Below are 18,413 nucleotides of genomic sequence, written 5' to 3'. Positions count from 1 at the left end.
TCTGTGACATTGCATTCACTGGCCTGCAATCTCATAGTAAAAGGTCTCCCATCACGGCAAGTCAGCATCGGGCTGCATCATGTCCGCTCCAGAATTTGGTAAATACTGCGACCTTGAGGCAGGAAGGAGGAACTGATCTTTTCTTATAAATCTAAAAGAGCGTGAGTGATGTTTCATTCCACAACAAATAGATCCTAAATAATAACATAACAGCAGTTAAAATATCTTCCAATTTTTTTTTTTTTTTTTTGTGTCTTTTCACTTTTCGGTATGTAATTTTAAACTATTCTTCTGTTACACATCATGACTTTAATTGGGTAAATGTAAAGATTTTTTTTTTTAATTTTTTAGGTCTTCGACATTGTTTTATGAAATCGGATTCTGCACGTTTAAATGAGGAGATGACATGATGTCTATTCATTAGTTGTTTGGAACATGAGTTTGAAGTTTTGTCTCAACTATTATATCTTATATTATAGCTAATTCGACAGACTGCTGTTCTATTCCTTGTGTAACTCCTCTGCACCATGACCAGAACCACACAGCACATTTTGTTGTAAGTTGCCAAATAAAGAACCTAAAACAAAAAAGTATAGCAGTCATTTTTCAGACATTTATTTTCACACGTTAATTAATTAATAACAAAAACACAATCATTAGCGAGTGTCACATATATATTAGCCTACCGCTCATCTTATGTACAATGGTTTCATTAAAGACATAACTTTGAATGTCAACGCACATAAATATCATGCAATTCAAACATTTCTTTGAGAAATGAGCTACACCAACGTGTCTTCACAGAGCATCAAACATACAGACACTGTAAAGTTTCTTATGACCAAAGGCTTCAGCAGCGAGGGTAAGAGAGTCTGAGATGCTCATTTATTAAAGGAGCAGTGCTCAGCATGGCAGGGGGGCAGAATGGAGTCCTGGGAGCCTGCAGGAGCGTCGGAACCAAACAGGCAGCGGGGCCCGACACGAGATGACCGTATCCGAGAGCGCTGTGCTGGCTGTGCTGTGGATTCGGGTTCTGAGGAGCGACGGGGGAGGGTTTGCTCATGATGCTGTCGATGCTGAAGGAGCACTTTGCCTTGGGGCCAGGCTTTGGCTCAGCGGGTTCTGTTGCGCAAAGCTGCGCTCTGAAGTCTTTAGGCCCACTGCACTTTCCGTGGTTGTTCAGAGTCTGTGGTAGAAGGTGATAGGAAGAGGGAGGAACCATGATGCCCTCCTGCAGGGGCATGTACCGGATAGGAGCAGTGGTTGGGGGGCTTACCTGGCCCCGTACACCATATGGTTGCCCGTACGGCCGGTAGCAGTTCAAGCTGGAATAAAACATAAGTCCGTCTTTGCTGAACTCTGGCTGGTTTCTCTTAAACCGCTTCCTTCGCCGCAGGAAGCTGCCGTTGTCGAACATGTCTTCTGAGGCTGGGTCCAGTGACCAGTAGTTACCTTTGCCCGGGTTCCCAGGCTCCCTCGGGATCTTGATGAAACAGTCGTTGAGGGAGAGGTTGTGCCTGATGGAGTTCTGCCAAGCGGGGAACTTGTCTCTGTAGTAGGGGAATTTGTTGCTGATGAAGTCACAGATGCCACTCAGCGTCAGCTTCTTCAGCGGGCTCTGCAGGATGGCCATGGTGATGAGGGCAATGTAGGAGTAGGGGGGCTTTACCGAGCTGCTCTGGGCTTTCCTGGACGGCGGTGCGTCTGCGCAGAAACTGTTCTCACTCTCCCCCGATGAGTCCGGCTCTGAAGAGTCAAATTCAGCACCAGATTCTGCTGAGGAGCCTGCGTCCGTAGAGCACTCATTTCGATATAAACGCCCGTGGGTAGACCTATCCTCGCCCACTATGTCAATCTCATCCTCCTCTAGAGGCAGGGCGGCGTGTTGTGAAGATTCAAATTCACTGGAGAGAGTCATGGCCACACGCGGACTGTTCACAAACGCGTAAAGAAAAAACTCAGCTTTGCCAACGAGGCCTTAATGGTTCGCCGTGCGTAAAAACCAAAAGGCACCTATTCATGCGTAAAAGCGCATCTGCCGTCTGTGTCTCCTTAAACCTTGTGTGCCGGCTGTTTACTGTGATAGGGAGAGCTGAGGCTTTATATGTTGAGAGGCTGCTGCCCTGCAGGCCAGTCCCATTAGCCCTCTGAACCTATCAGAGTAGCCCCTCACCGCGGGGAGCCAGAGGAAGCAAGCACACAGGTGGGGAGGGATCTTCAGGGTATTCCTGAAGTGCGCAGAAAGCCCACTTTCTGGTGGTAATTTGTTGCATTTTAGCCAATATAGCAACATTTTTATGAGATCTATTGGAATGAGAGCCAACAACGTAATGTAATACACCAATAAAAACTCTCAAAAAGAACCACAGCTTACTGCTTCACAGCCTAGAGTTCTTTATGTCGAGATAATGCGTTTTAAGTGTGGCCTCTACACATTAGTGTTTTATTTTGGATAACCGCTTTTTGCTCTACATCAAACACATTGAAAATGATTTTAGCTGGTTTGCAAGTTATGAAGCTGTTTAATCATTTGACTTTACAAATACAGAAGCAGAGTCAGAGGTGGGGTGTTCTTGGGATTTTTAACACCAAGCCTGTAACCCGTGATAAGAAACCCAAGTGTTTTCCCCTTGGAACCCCCGCGGGTTCGTTTAGTTTGCCACCTCTAGATGCCCGCGGGTGGTGTGACCATGAAAATGGCCGTGGGAGGGCTTCCCGCGGCCAGCAGAGAAAAGAGGCAATAGTCGCCTTAACGAGACCATCAGCATCAGAATCGAATAGGAAACGGCTCAGCTGCATGGTGCGTTCAGGGCTACAGGGCTCAGCTCCGCTTTACGACCGGGATGAATAAGCAGAGCCATCCTCAAAGCAAACCGGTTCACAGCGGATATGTGCCAAAACCGTTCGGCTAAACCATCTCCATTGCAAATGACCAAGTTGGGAAAACTCCACCTATTTCCTCACCTGACTGGGCCTACTGTGTGTGTGTGTGTGTGTGTGTGTGTGTGTGTGTGTGTGTGGTGTGTGCGCAGGCTGTGTGAGGATGATGGTTCTCACATGACTTTACCAATCAAAGCTTAAACAACAAATACCAAAAAACAGAAGGGCTGTAATTTGTCAAGTATTATAAGCAGAAACTTCACTGAAGCTGCAGGTGCAGATGGCAGCACCACACACGCAGCTGAGGGAAAAACATCTAAATGTAGTTTTATCAGCAACTGAAACTGAGCCAGAAATGTCAGATTAGCTTTCAAAAGGACAGACAAAGTAAATGAATAGTAATAAAAAAAATGTTAGAATTCCATTGGGAACAAGTAAAAATACAGATTTTAAATAAAACCCGTAACAACTGGACTGTTTCACTGTAGTAGAAAGCTGAATAAATTATTCACCCAGTTTAGATGCACAGATCTGTAGGTTTTCATGGCACTAACAAAATGTTAAGAAACAATAAATTGGAGCCAATTATAATCATATTTTCTAGGATACTAGTTGTAAATAATTACTTTCCTATAATATCTGAGTTGTCACACTTGTGAAACAAACGTTTCTCTAATCATCGTCTCTTCACTTGATGCAAACCTTTAAAAACTCTCTATATGCGTTTCATAACAATGAAAGCTAAGATGTTAATGCTCTTGGAGCCTCTTTTCACACTTTGTTGAGTATCATAGTGAACCTTCCACAAAGGCACTGTGTCTCTGTCATGTTAATAGTCTGCTGTCGTCAGCTAGAACAAGCCACGTTTACACATGATTATTTTGTTTAGGTATATTACAACAGTTACAGAATAACGTGTTCAGAAAAAAAAACTTTATTTCGAATAATTTAAAAATACAAGCAGGGCTGCTTCATTTACAAAGTACAGTCTTGTACCAGACTTGATAAAGTATGTGCACCACTTTGCAACCTCTAACACTGTTTGTCCCAACCTTCAAAAATTACAGATTTTACAAAGCCGTCTTTATAAAACTTTTCTGTGGTATCTTTGTGTGTGTGCACATTTTTAATTTTTTTCAGGGTTATTTATAGAGGTCATGTTTGGAAAGTTTCCAGGGAGAGAAGCAATTAACAGCATTTAGCTCAGGCACTACAGCAACATAAACACACTTCCTGTGATATACCGTAGCATTTAAAGCTGGTTGTGATGGATTATCACAATTCAAATTTACTGTCATGATTGCTACAGTAACTATAGCCATCCTCAGACATACCTCATCCTCATGAAGGAAAGGAATCAACATCTGAAACACAGTCCCCGATTTATGGATGGCCAAAGCCAAAACTTCTGCTCCAGAATCAACACTTTTGGATGTGAAACGGAGAGATGAGCTTCTCACTAGTTTCCCTCTGCCCCCTGCATAACTACAGAAATGAACTGTTCCTGCAGAACGGACTTTTCCAGGTTCCTGCCTGCAAAACAGATTGGAGAAAGCGTCAACACAGTGCGGCTATATGTGCACACAGACAAACAAAGATATCGTGCGTGTGGACAAATTTCACATTTTTGCATTTTCCGCTAACCTGATGTGCAATGACTAAAAGACTAAACTGAACACTGTCTCTACTTTCTGAATAATCTGTAACATATAACAAACTTTTTTTTGTTACATACACGTTTGTTAAATTACCACATAAACTACTTTAAAAATTTGAACAGAAGATTATCAATAAAAGACATTTTAATCAGTTAACGCAACTCAGGGAGTTGGCTGCCTTTACAGTGGTGTTTAAGAATTGTGTGAAGATAAAAATGTGAGAGTGTGTGTGTGTGTGTGTGTGTGTGTGCGTCTTCACCTATGAAGACCAGTCGGTTGATCCGCAGGTTCTCCTCCCAAAGCTGTGGAGTCTCATTCAGCTCGTACAGCTCGTGGACCCCCTGCAGCATCACTTGGTGGGCGTTTCCTGCAAATGATACTATGCCCTGAAAACACACAAGTCACAAGTCACGAGTGACACATTAACCCACACTGAGTGAAGTGTTTGGAACTGATTAATATAGATAATAAAGCTGCTGTTATTGATCACTGCTGCCACTGGGCTGACTACTGTGCTCTATTGTACCTTTAACCGGATGACTGTCATGGGTTGCCCTTCTTTGTTTTTGAACATCTTTTCCCATAGGAGATCCTGAAACAGTGGAAAACGGGTGTTTACTTTTCAAAGGACTTTGTTGTGCTATAGCTAATGGTCGCGGGGATCTGAATGATGCAGAGCGTCTGTACCTGTATGAAAACATTCAAGGCGTCCTCAGAGAGATCTCCAGCCACTTCAAACGTCACAGTTAAAATACTCTGAGGATGACACATAACACACCACACAGAAATGAATTCATATAAGAAATCGAACATTTTGTGATTCTGAAAAGTTATAGCACTTTTCAACATTTTTCATCACTGAAACACACATAAATGACACTTTATGTGAAATTGAAATACACAAAAGTTCTTTCAATGCAGTAGTGAAATTCGTACTCAGGTCTTTTACTCAAGTAAAAGCACCAACACCACAATGACAAAATAATCCATAAAAAATCTGACTGAAGTATATCAACAAAAGTACAATAAAGTATCACATGTAAAAATACTCATTATGCAGAATGCCCCCATGCACAGTGTTATAGTAATCATATACAGTATTATTTCACCGGTATTGAAACATTATTAGTTTGATTCTGTCAATACTACACTGTGAGGTAGTTTAATCTTTAGCAATACATATTATATCAATGTTTTCTGTATAAAATTTTGATCTGAAAACTAAGTTATAGCTGCCAGATAAATGAGGTTGTATAAAAATTTTAATGTTTCCATGGGAAATGCGATGGAGTAGAATATAAAGTACCTTGAAATGAATATACTCAGGTAAAGTACAAGTACTTCAAATTGTTCAGTACTTGGTTAAATTACAGTGCAACACTGGTTTTATGTTTTCATGACCTGAGTAATATTATTTAAAATACATTTTAGCATACATTTCTGGGTTTCTGAAATTAGCAAAGTCATAATGAACATTAAACAAAAGAAGTGTTTTTTACACCCCGGCTGATGACTTTGTCAATGACCATGTCAAAAACCACAACTACCAACAACGGCACCTCTTTTTATCTGCCGCCCCTCTCGCTCTTTCTCTCTCTCTCTCACACACACACACACACACACACACACACACACACACACACAGTCTGTCCTCTCAGTACTTCCTTACAGCATTAAAAGAGCACTTTGCAGATATTTGGGGGTTTTGTGTTGAAGTGTTAAGGTTACACACTTCCTTGTCATTTGGTATAACAACAGAAAAACAGCATTCTCATTTACATGAAAAGAGCAACATGGGGAAGAAGGGGGGGGTAGGGGGGCTGGGGGTCTGAGGGACGCTGAGCTTCATGCGGGAAAGGGAACCTGGAGAAAACAGACAACAATACCATTATTTGCTCACACAAACAACCCTCATCTGTCCTCATCCTGTGATAAAAGTTCATGGTTATAAAGCACAACTGAAAACAACATGAGGCCTAATTGCTGCAAGGAGTCATTTGCTCTAAAGCCTGATGAAAACATCAAGAGAAATGGTATGAAACCAATCCTGAAATAAATATTTTTTCATTCTTTACATCTTCATAGAAAATAGCTGTACTTGGTCCACTAGAGGCTTCCCATTCATATCCGACACTCAGCTGCTAATTATCTGGTCAAACATGGTCCGTGTGCTACATTTTATGACATCTGCATTCAGTTCAACAACTGTGAAGCCATAATATGTAGCCGAGACTCTACTCAGTCTAGCCAACACAGTGCGCCCAGTCTCTTTAAGTCTCGAGTGAATCGGTGTCTGCGCTGCCCTGTATGACCGAGACTGCATCTATTTGTAGTGTAACAAGAAAACATCAAAAGCCTCAAGTTGATCTCAATACAAAAACCAAAGCAGGGAGGGAGTTTTCACTGCGGTGTCACAGCCTGGGGGAATGCAAGGCAAAAATTTAGCCTCAGGAGAGCGCATCCCTCTTTACTCTGTAGGAAATGATGCGTTGAAATAAATTAGCAAACAAAACAAGGAAAACTGGAAGAGAGTAAGTACAGGGAGCCTATAAGTGTGAAACAGTTCAGAGCACACAAACAATACCTTGTCGAGATGAGGCCTTGCAGGTTTCACAAGCTGGAGCTTCTCTGCTAGACTTTCAGAGGAGAGAAATGTTTAAATGCCGTGACATATTTTTCCAGTTTCAGTTATTACATGAGACTCATTTTCACTTAAAAGGCGACAGTGTTGCACTAAATGGATTCAAATAATAGTTTACAATAAATTTTTAAATATGTTCCCATGTGTATCTGTCAGCTGTAATGCATAGTTTCATGTTGTGTAATGATGGAGTGACATAAGTAAGTAAGTAGACATAGGTTTCAAGCCAAAGGTTGTTGTTAGGTTGTTTCTGATATTATCTTTGACATGATTGTTTTAGAAACCGTATTCATTATTTCATAATCACATTCCTGTTTAATCCTGTTTTTGTGGCATATTTTGTCTTCTTTATTTCAAGTTGTTTATCTGTAGCTCACTGTTATTGCTGCCCATTGTGAAAAATACATTTTTATTATCAGTGAGGCTTTACAGGTTTGTACATTGCAGTACAAACCAACAGACTTGAGCTTTTTTATTTCTTTTATCCACATCCTTCAAGTTTTCTGCAGAAGAAGAGTGGACTATAGCGTCTTTTTCTTTGTGTTTTGATCTCACAGTATAACACAAAGTGTGCTGTATCACTGCTTAATGACACAACTCCTGAATGGACTTGTGAAAACTTTAGAAATGGCAATTAAATCCTACAAAACACCCACCACCCCCACCCCCAAACAAACTACAGGCCTTGCTCTCTCCATCAGACCTCACAAGGAGGCTAAATGTTGTGTCCAGCAGCTTGAGCCCTGTGTGCTGTTAGTACCACACAGGCAGAGCAGCGGGGGGCCGCTTCAAACAGCCAGCATGGGACTGAGTGGAGGAGGGGCCTGGATTCTCAAAGGCAGGGGAAAGGAGCTATCTGTTGGGACATGGGGGACTCCTCAGGAGCCAGTGGACACACACAGCTCTAATCCTCTGCAGCTGGTCTCAGAGACACTGACTGAGGGCATGTAAGAGAGCTTTAACACCGAGGCCCGTTTCATTCACATGAAGGGATGAACATTGACTCTATTCATGAGAATGACATTCTACAGGGGATACAATATGATGACCACCCTGTGGTGTAACAGGGGGATGCTCAATAAAAGAGTCTGTTAATTAGAGGGCAACACGGTGAGCAACGGTATCAGAGACTGCTGGGTACACAGTTCAGACAGGCTAGCAACAAAGGCCATCAGTGCACTCGAAATAAGTTTTTGATCTTTCACTGCAAGTTTTAAAATACAGCATCACAGGTAGCGATCACTGACACGGTCAACACATCCACTGATATCGGCATTTACAGCATTCTCCAACCTATACGCAACAAGAAATTACAGTGAAGACATGTTAGGTACGATATATTTGAATTCATCTAAAAAGTGTCATTGTTACATAGGTTGTCTACTAGAGAGCACTGACAAGTTTTTCAGCTGTGAAATATCTTTATTTTCTTCTTGTGAGAAATTTGGGGTTATCCGTAGGAGAAATGTTGAAGACACGATATCACTCGATAGTAAAAAGAAATCCTTGGGAAATGTTTTGAACTATTGGTATCAGCCTAAAAAATCCACTCATAGCCATAAGACAAGATTTCCATGTTGCATTTATTAGTTTTACTAAATTAAGAAAATTTTATTTTAAAAATATCTAAATACAACTTTACATTCAAAATGAGGGGCAATGTGTGCAAAATTGCCAGCTGCATTTACAGCCTGTCATTAAAAACATTAAAAACATGTACAAACAAGTAACAACGTATTCGAGCATTTTTCTTTAACCTGTTTACCTATTTTATACGAGTGGAATATATAGTTTTTGCTTTTAAAGAAAAAAGAAATATATTATCATTTCTAATATGCAAGTAAGTAAATAAGTTAGAAATAGAGCTGCCATTACATCATTTAGTAATCTTTATTTTGAAAGTTTATTTTTCAACTGTGAAATGTCCCTCTCAGTAAATATCTTGGTCACAATTCTTTAATAACCCAATCAATGTTTGTGAGACAAATATCAGTAGAAGGTTTTCAATATTTATATTAGATTTATGTGTGGCTTTTAAAAGTCAGTTTTTTGACACTTACAGTCACTTATTTTTTCTGAATGAGTATGTTTTGTGTACATGAGACTGAAATGGGGCAAAATCAACTCACTTGGCTCCATCCTTGCTGTCAAATGAATGCAGATCCAGGACTTCAGACAGATCCACCCTGTGGAACAAGACCACTGCTTATTTTACTTTTTCCAGTTTAATTTAAAATCCAGCTTCACCATAGTGGGAAATAAATTAAGTGAGAGATCTCAGCGTTTGCCACAAGTTGGCTAAAACTAACATTAAGGGTAACCAGGTGAACTGACTCAAGCAAAAAGTTGTGGGAATGTTTTTCTGATTAACCCCTCGCTACACGGTGTCTTTCATCTGCTCACCCTGGTCTGAACTCTGTGGGGGGGTGGGGGGGGGGCAAAGCAGATCCAAAACACACCCAAACCTTTGATACACACTGCTTGTGTTAGCCAGATGCTACCTGGGTCTAACAACACACAACGTGCTAACACAGAATGTGCATACACACACACACACACACATTTTTGCACGTATGTACGCTGATGCATATGCAACCATGTCAGCTTGAAGACCCGGGGGTCAAAGAGCAAAGACTTGTGGGTAACTGGACACCATTGAAGGTTTGGTGTTTACTCAGGGTGCAGCAGTTTGTGTATATATACGTGTGTGAGTGTTGGGGGTCTCTCATGAGCAGTGTCATGCCTGAGCTGCTTCATCTTTGATACAAAGATCTGAGGGGGAGCAGCACGTGGAGCTCATCTGTTGCACTAAACAAAGCAGGGAACCTGGCCACAGAAAAGCTACATAACCTTATCAAACAAAATGATCCTGTTTCTGTCCAGAAAAAAATGACTTACTTTGATCTCTGGCTTTCTAGAATCTTGACAAGACCATTTATCGACCTGAGGTGAAGAGAAAAAAAGTTATCATCAGGCTACATGTAAGGTAACATGGTCCAAAATTTACACAGGCAGCTTAATAACAGGAACAACAACAAATACAGCTTCCTGTATTTGTTGTTGTTCCTGTTATTAAGCATTAAGTATGGGATTGTCGACCTGACAGTGTCTCTGACTTGGTTCAGTTCCTCCTCATTCACCAGGTCTGTCTTGTTGATGATGGTCAGGTCAGCGAGAGCAATCTGTCTGAAAAGAAAGTAATAATAACATGGTGTTTATTTGGCAAGTGAACATGCTCTTCAAAATTTGCACAAATCCCCCTTAGAAATGTCCAAAATTAAAATCGTGTCATTGCTTTGTCAAACTGTTTCTTCGTTCTGTGTACATGCAGAAAGTGTTCATGGGTGGCAGTAGGCAATACAAGCCAGACTCAAATGGGAAGTGAGCACTGTTTGGTCAAGAGGTGAAAACACAAACAAAGACAAAGAATGCAAAGGGTCGTGCAACTGGTCTTTCTTCATCAGTGTATTTGTTCAACAACAACACCACCACTATACAGCTGCTGGAGGAGACAGACAGAAAGATGCCCAGACAGACAGACAGACAGACAGACAGACAGACAGACAGACAGGCGGCATGAGTCTGCTGACCTGGTGTGGTGGATACCGAGCGGTTTGATTAGTTTTTAAGGAATATTTTCACATTTTGGGAAATACACGTATTCGCTCTCTTTTCCATGGAAGACTCACTCATGTCAGCTTAGCACAAAACCTGCATTAAACATACCTGACTGCTTCATTGAGGAGTCCATCTGCCTTTTCCTCGGTTAGTTGCTACAGAAAGAAGAGACACCGGACATAACTTACACATGCACCCGCAAAATGAAAGACAAAAAAGGATTTAAAAGTGCAAAACTGCTCATGCTGACCGTATACATTTCCAACTTTAAGCACATTCTTGAACAAAATAGAAATATCAGCAATCATTTGCAACAGCCAACACAAGATGTGACAGATAAATTGATAAAAGAAATGCCTGTATTTCATCATTTTTGTGAGCTAAGAGACTTTCTCAACACATGAAACCACAGGAGATTCCTTTTCATTTTGTTTGTGTCCTGTTCTTGCACTCGGGATGCAGCATTTTCCAAAACAGTTTAATATCTAATAACAGACAGAGCAGGAGGTGTTAATCTGGATCCTGACCCCCTGAGTGTCAATCTGACATGAATCTGTCACTGCCTGAATCGCCACGGCTTTAACTCCGAAGGAATGACTGACGAAAACATATTAAATAAAAAACATAATAGATTGCAGCTTTTCATTCGACAACCTCTGTATCAAGAGACAAAGGCCTTTCACAGAGCGTGAGGCCAAGGGCTCAGGTTAAGCTGAAACATCGCAGACGGACGGATATTTCATGAGGCAGGTGAGGGGAGAGGCGGGTGAGTGGATGTGACAGTCCTATTACAATGTTCACATCTCTGATATCAATTACTCCTTCACTATGAGTTATCCTCTCCTTCTTTCTGTCATCACTTCCTTCATCCCGCCTCTCTGCACTTGGAGGACAGAGCAACACCTAACGCATCACCTCACTGTGCATGACACCTTCAAATTAGAGCCCATTATCTAGGTGTCACTTATCCTGTTCCTTTTAAATACCGTCGGGAGGGCAGGGTTTAGTAAAGCGTGATGCTCTGCACTGGGGGTATACGAACAGTAGTTTGGCTTTAAAGTCATTTTGAGCTGAATTTATTTTTAGATGTCAGTGCTCAGAAGGAAATACCGCAAATACACTTCAAAGTTTGGTAACATTATTAGAGTTACAACCAATCTTTTTTTTTTTTAATGCTGTTTTGATTTATCAATCACTCAAAGAGCCTATAAAATGTCAGGAAATTGTGAAAAATACCAATCACAACATTCAACAGATCACTTTAAACTGCCTGTCATATCCAATCAACAGCCCAAGATATTCAATTTACAAACAGACAGACTGAGGAAAGCAGCTATTTTTTTTTTTTTTTTTTTTACATTTGAGAGGCTGGAACCAGCAAATGTTGACCATTTTTTGCTTGATAAATGACATGAGAGATTAACAGAATATTGAAATTTCTGTCATTAATTTTCTGTTCATTAACATATCCACTTTACTAATATAATTATGTCAGCACTGGACTTGATAAAGCATTTCAAAACTGAAAAGCCACTTATCACATACCTTTAGCCCATATTTGGCATCGATGACAGTGACGATGCCTAGGATGAACAAAATATACAAGTTATTAGGGATCAATGACGGTAAGACAGCACCACAACTTGTGCACATTCTGTTCTGAGCTGCAGTTGCCTTTTGGTGTTTAGTTTTGTCTGATTGCTTACACCACTTTCTCAGCTATTTGAACCACACTTTTGGTCGACCAGCCTGTCACAACAGAACGGACAGCTGAGTATTTAGTGTGATGAGCAAGACACCATTCATGCAAACACACACACACACACACACACACACACACACACACACACACACACACACACACACACACACACACCAGTAAAAATATGACATTCCCACAAAAAAGACAGGCACCATTTGGGCATGGGATGTCTCTTCAAAATTGTACTAGAATTGGGGCCATAACACAGACACAAAATATTTAATCAAAGCACTGAACAGTGAGAGTTTTTAAATCCAGAAATGTAGGGCTGAGTGCTTAATCCACCAGGTAAGTAAAAAGTGGTGTCTGACTAATAGCAAGAGTTTAAATGCTGACCTTTACCCATATTGCCCCCGACTAGACCTGTCATTTGTGCTAGGTCTACCGTGTTTTTTGCAAAGAATTAGAGTTAAAGCCTTTTAAAGTACAAAAACAAAATTCAGACTTTGAATTACAGCACCACCATTAATCAGTGTAATGTTTTTAAATGGCTGCACTAAAATCCATCGTTCATTTGAAGTTACATCAGACAGACCAATGATATCTGAGAAATCATGTTTAGTGCAGCAGACAAACGGCGACAGCCCGAACCAGTGTCGGCGCACCGAGGGCAAAGAGTCACGTGCCATTTCAAATATCTTACCATCCAAATATATGTCACTGCCAAGCTCTGCGTCAACCCAGAACATGGAGGCCACAGCTCCTGCCACGAGATATGAATTGGTATATTAGATATAAATGACTGTTAATGATAATAAAGAACATAAAAATCTAAATCATCAAGAAATTAGTGGCAGGGGGAGAAAAGTGAACGGAAGCCTTGAGATATTTCATTACATTTTTACTAATTTCTTCATTAGGTCTTCAAGAGAAGAGAAAGTTGATAATAAAAATGCAGCTCTTGGCACATTACATGGGAATTACTTAAGTTAGTAAAATTATAACACTGGCAGACGTCATAAATGTTTGATTAAAAAAGGTTTATAATGTAAAAATTATGAATACAACAAAGAAATTACACAATGTTTTTCAGAATTCATGTGCAGTCACACACACACAGTCATGTTACCACTAAGCTTAAATTCTTAATTCTTTCGGTAAATTCAGGGCTGCAATTAAAGGTTATTTTGATTATTGATTTGTTTACAGATTCTTTCTTTCAATTAATCAATAATCAGACTATAGAGTGTCAGAAATAGTAAGAAACACTTCCCACAATTTAGGTCCAAGGTGACATTTTAAATAACTTGTTTTGTTTATTTACAATAATTTTACTTAATTTGGAGCTGGAACCAGTAAATTTAAGACACTTTTACTTGATAAGAAACGTTGCTTTAATTAATTATCAAATAATTGTCTGTCACTAAATTAATGATTTCAGCACTAGATGAATTTACTTTATCCAGTGACATCCACATCTAAAGTATTTGTGTTTGAAGTCGGCACTGCAGTACTTCAGAAACCCAGGATGCTTTTTTTTTTTCTGACTGAGATCTGTAGAGCAGATAAAACCAATATCAGAAGCTTTCAATTGTTTATGTCCTGCTGGTACATTTGGTTTGTTCCTATTTTCCTGTGAATGCGGTTATTACAAGACCCTATGTTACCATGCCAGCCACAGCTTGTTCACATAATGCACTTTTGTCAAACTGCCAAGTGAGAATAAGAAAGCATTGTAAATATTTGATGGATGCGTAATGAAAACACTGTTTTTGAGTGGCATGTTTCACATAACTCATCCAACCTCTTCCTAAATGGAAGGGGAGAATCTCCTGGGAGCCCTTATGATTGACGGCGCTTCTGGAGCCAATGACAGACCCGTCCTAGTCGATAACAAGCCTGTCTCAGCCAATGACAATGCAGAAATGTGAAGACAGCCCAGAGTCTGAGCGTGCTCTGTTGGTTCTGTCTGTGAGGCCAAGTGGTGTGTGTCTGCCCGTGCCGCTACCTCCTGACACCTGTCACTTAGCGATACACCCTGATCGCCACAGCTCTCACCCTCTGATAGCCTAATATTGATTTCCTGATTCAAACCTGAGCGTTGAACGGACAGGTGTTTTTTGTTTTTTTTTTGGCTGCCATGATGGAAATAGGCTCCTTGGATGCTCCTGTCACAGCAACACAAGTCTGGTCCTCAGAGTTAGAAAATGTTTAACTTCTGATGCAGGTTTTACAGAGAAATCTGCAGGGGTTTATGCAATATTTAGACACATTTAGAGAAAAATGCATCGCTTGACCCATAGGTCTTCCCTAAATATTGTGCCAGGAACACTAAGTTGCTCTGAGTGAAATAAAAAGACAGAAAAGACTTTAAGCAGCAACAGTCTTAAGTCACAGTTAATTTTTAAGTAGACCATTAGGGGATGGCGGTGGAGCCAATGTAAACAGTTCTGGGACAATGTGACACAAGGATATGAAGACCGCATTTAGTTTAATTTTGACCACTATAACTTACTGTCAATACCAGCCATTTGCAGAAGTCTCCATGTGATCTTTCAGAGTATGGTCTGTCATGAGACGTGCAGCTCTGTTGCGAAATTGTGAAAACAATGATGTGATTTTGGTTTGTGTCATGTGTTGTGTATTTGGGCTGAAACAACCAAGTCACCCCACTGCCTCCAGCCCACCCACACCTTCAGGTGAAATCGCTGGTGAGTCCATGAGGTTTTACGGGAGGCAAATAACTGTCTATCTGCTGTGTGGAGTTTGAAACTAGTTTAGTTTAGTTTAAATAAAACAAAGCAACTAAAGGTTTATACGATAACTGCTCTTACTTTAACCTGCAAACGTGTACCTGGATCAGCAAGTCCTGTGGTTTCCAGCAGGATGTAGTCAAACTTTCCTTTCTTCTCCATCAGGTTCTCAATAGCTTTAAAACCATTGTCCCTGAAGAATTAATAATAAAACATTATTATTTTGGACCTACAGGAGATCCTCATAACAAAGTAGTCCTTAATGCATGGGAAAGTTGATGCATTATCATTAGCTTTGCAATTTAAACTTTATGGCCTAAATCGTAACAAAAACAAAGTAAGTTAAAAGCAACCTTTGATTTTATTCTATTGTAACAGTGGGAAACGGTTTATCTCCATACTTCACAGAGCAGCAGAGGCAGCCATTCCTCAGTTCCAGCCACTCCTCATACAGCTCTCCTTCCTGGCTCACTGCAAGGGACTTCTCCAGAGCACTGCCTGCAGGGGGAGCAGTTAGAGTCACTGTTAGAGACTGAGCACTTTGTTTTCAGACTTCTTGACAGCAATATGACATCTTTGGTGCAAAGTAACGGGAACTGGGGGAATGATTTTACAGCCTAAGCTGCCTAAAAATAGATGAATAAATATACAACACTGATATCGCAAGAAAATTGAGGTGTAAAATAATGCTGAGCTCAATGAAAATATAATGCACTGTATTTTACAAACTGTGGTACAGAGCTACTCTGGGTTCAAGGCAAAGTGTTACTCTGCTGCTCTCTTGTGGAACTCTTTGGAAACACAACAGTCAGACAGGCAACACATATGTAGTATCGAGTGTAGGTAACCTTTAGACTGAAGAACTTGTATATATTAATTTTGAGCTCTACAGAGGATATAATGAGTTTACCCTCTCCAAATTCATTGAGTATGACAGCAATCCGCTTGTTGTGTTGTTCTGTTAATATGTAGTTCAGGAGTGTGGTCTTTCCAGCACCTACAAAGAAACAGGAAAGCACAGGATTTGTGAGGAATACTGGTTATTAGTGGAAACCATCAGTAAATACCATTTTTCTAATACTCATGATGAAGAACAGCCTTTAATCATTATGAGAGTGCACAATACTGTAGTCTAGGATCAGAGCTGGAGAATGGAGTGCCAGTTGAGTGAGATTATAATCCTGTTGCTAATCTTATTAAAGATGTGCGTAACGCAGATATTATTTTACCGAGGTAGCCTGTGATGATGGTGACAGGTATCTGCTCTGCAGGAGGACCAGGCTGGGTATCAATGGGCACCAACTCTGGGCAATCATCCTCCTCCTCCATCAATATGCCATCCATTCCAGAAATAATGTTTGTCTACAGGTGCAAAAGATGGATTTGATGTGATGCATCAGTGCACAGATACATTATAAACAGTCATTAACAGATGTATAACAAAACCGGAAAGAATCAGATCTAGTCAATAAAACTTAATTATTATGTAGAAAAGTATCATACAGACGCATCACTTAGTCTGACAGTCACTGTGAATTCACATAGACTTACTTATCAGGTTTAATAATGTAACATAAATACTCTGCAAATAAAACGGGATTTTGGCGGCGTCACAAACCCTTCCTTACAAGTCATAATTATAGCAATCATTTCTTTAAATAACTCAACAGGCATTCACTCTCTGCAGTATTAGCAACAGATTAGCACTCACTAAGTAAGCAGAGAATGACTGCATGGACTTTATCCTAACACCTGCTCAACACGCCAGCAAAACAGACCGACTTCCCTTAACTTACAAGGGCTATAGATGAATTACCTGGTTGCTCCTCTTGTAAATGCCGATAGTCAAAGTTTTCACCAAAAATGTTAGCAACTGCACTGCTCTAGCTTCACGTTCAGACAGCGCGCTACACTGTAGAGACTCCGTTGAAATCCTGAAACAGCGACAATGGTTCCGCTTTCGTTTGCCGTTCATCATGACACAAAGTCTGGTAAGGGAAGGGGGTGAAATAACATTACAGTTAACCGACGAATAAATGATAAATAATTACAACCTTGTCGTGACAATAAATAATCTAACTTTTTTTTTTTCTCCGTCCCAGAAACAGTTTTTTCAGACAAAACTTGGTGTGATGACAAGTATCCACCACAAGAGGGTCACAGGAACCGGTTTATGATATGCCTGCTTCAATCTACTGATCACACAAGGCAAAGTAAATGAAACAAACTATCAGATATAAACACATCTCAAATTCAAGACATTATAGTACTATTATTGCGTCACAATACAGCTTATATTATAAACGGAAAACCTAATTTATTTTTAATTGAGTTGAATTAATTTAATTGAATTGATTAATTGCTCAAGATTATTTTTTCTTCAAAATGTAATTTGTGTGTTTGCTAAATTTATTTGTCTGTTCTGAGAAAGTCCCACTGTGCACTCAAATTATTCTGGCAAAGACTCAGCCGGGTCTGGGCCCAGAGATCTGGCTGAAGTGCGGACCGACTGGTTGCCTGAGTCCAACAACCCACAACCAATCCCAAAAGAATAGGCTGACACATGCCAGACTCGGCCCATTAGGCCTACTGTTCTGGCTGTGGGCCTGAATGTCAGCCCTTCCCTTGTTTGAAGGGTAGAGTCAGGTTAAATTACCTGCTCTTTTATTAAAAGACACATTGAAGGAATGTTCAAAGTTCACAAGCAGCAACAAAAATCCATAAACTGCAGTGGTAAGTGAAGGTAAACTGCAACTATAAGTCCAACAGCAGCTGTGCACAAAGTTCAAGTTAGTAATAAATAATAATCACAACCTTCATAAACATACAGTTCATTCATTTGAAAGCAGTTTTGACTGAATAAAAGGGTTAAATGTCACGTAAGTTATTCTTGTGCCCAAGAACAGTTAAGTCTGTATTATCTTTCCTAAAGCTATAGACAACATATATAATGAATAACATTCATAAATTAACACAAGGGGCATTCCATTAAAGTGACAAATGAAAATGTGGAATTCAGGGATTGCATTACTCTTTTTAACTGAACACAGCACAGTAAGCGATATTGAGCACAAATCATGAACTAATACAACAGAAAAACATACTCTGGAGGTATAGACTTGCTTGCAATTGCCATTCCTTATTATTGTGCCTTATTATTA

General features: G+C 40.2%; 2 protein-coding genes across 3 annotated transcripts; both read right to left on the bottom strand.

The window, feature by feature from the left end:
- Positions 1-664: 664 nt before the first annotated feature.
- Positions 665-2,112, bottom strand: foxd5 (forkhead box D5). Its single transcript, XM_023394169.2, has one exon. The coding sequence runs from the start codon at positions 1,916-1,918 to the stop codon at positions 851-853; it is 1,068 nt and encodes a 355-aa protein (XP_023249937.1). The 5' UTR covers positions 1,919-2,112; the 3' UTR covers positions 665-850.
- A 1,686-nt stretch (positions 2,113-3,798) lies between these two features.
- On the bottom strand, positions 3,799-17,203 carry zng1a (Zn regulated GTPase metalloprotein activator 1A). 2 transcript variants are annotated; one of them, XM_023394262.2, is made up of 16 exons: positions 17,069-17,203; positions 16,482-16,614; positions 16,163-16,249; positions 15,654-15,750; positions 15,354-15,445; positions 13,203-13,262; positions 12,343-12,380; positions 10,906-10,952; positions 10,279-10,365; positions 10,078-10,122; positions 9,309-9,365; positions 7,123-7,174; positions 5,226-5,294; positions 5,065-5,130; positions 4,798-4,924; positions 3,799-4,413 (listed from the first exon to the last, which is right to left on the bottom strand). In XM_023394262.2, exons 2-16 carry the CDS (start codon positions 16,594-16,596, stop codon positions 4,340-4,342), a joined length of 1,113 nt encoding a protein of 370 aa, XP_023250030.1. In that variant the 5' UTR covers positions 16,597-16,614; positions 17,069-17,203; the 3' UTR covers positions 3,799-4,339. The 2 variants fall into 2 exon arrangements, with proteins under 2 accessions (XP_023250030.1, XP_087026514.1); XM_087170388.1 differs by having other exon boundaries at positions 17,049-17,153.
- Between the last annotated feature and the right edge of the window lie 1,210 nt (positions 17,204-18,413).

Source organism: Seriola lalandi, unplaced genomic scaffold (genome assembly GCF_002814215.2).
Source record: "Seriola lalandi dorsalis isolate HSWRI2012SDOR001 ecotype SW California unplaced genomic scaffold, Sedor1 jcf7180002054946, whole genome shotgun sequence".
Taxonomy (NCBI): Eukaryota; Metazoa; Chordata; class Actinopteri; order Carangiformes; family Carangidae; genus Seriola; species Seriola lalandi.
Note: the sequence above shows the minus strand (reverse complement) of the source record. Positions and strands in the feature narration are given on the sequence as shown.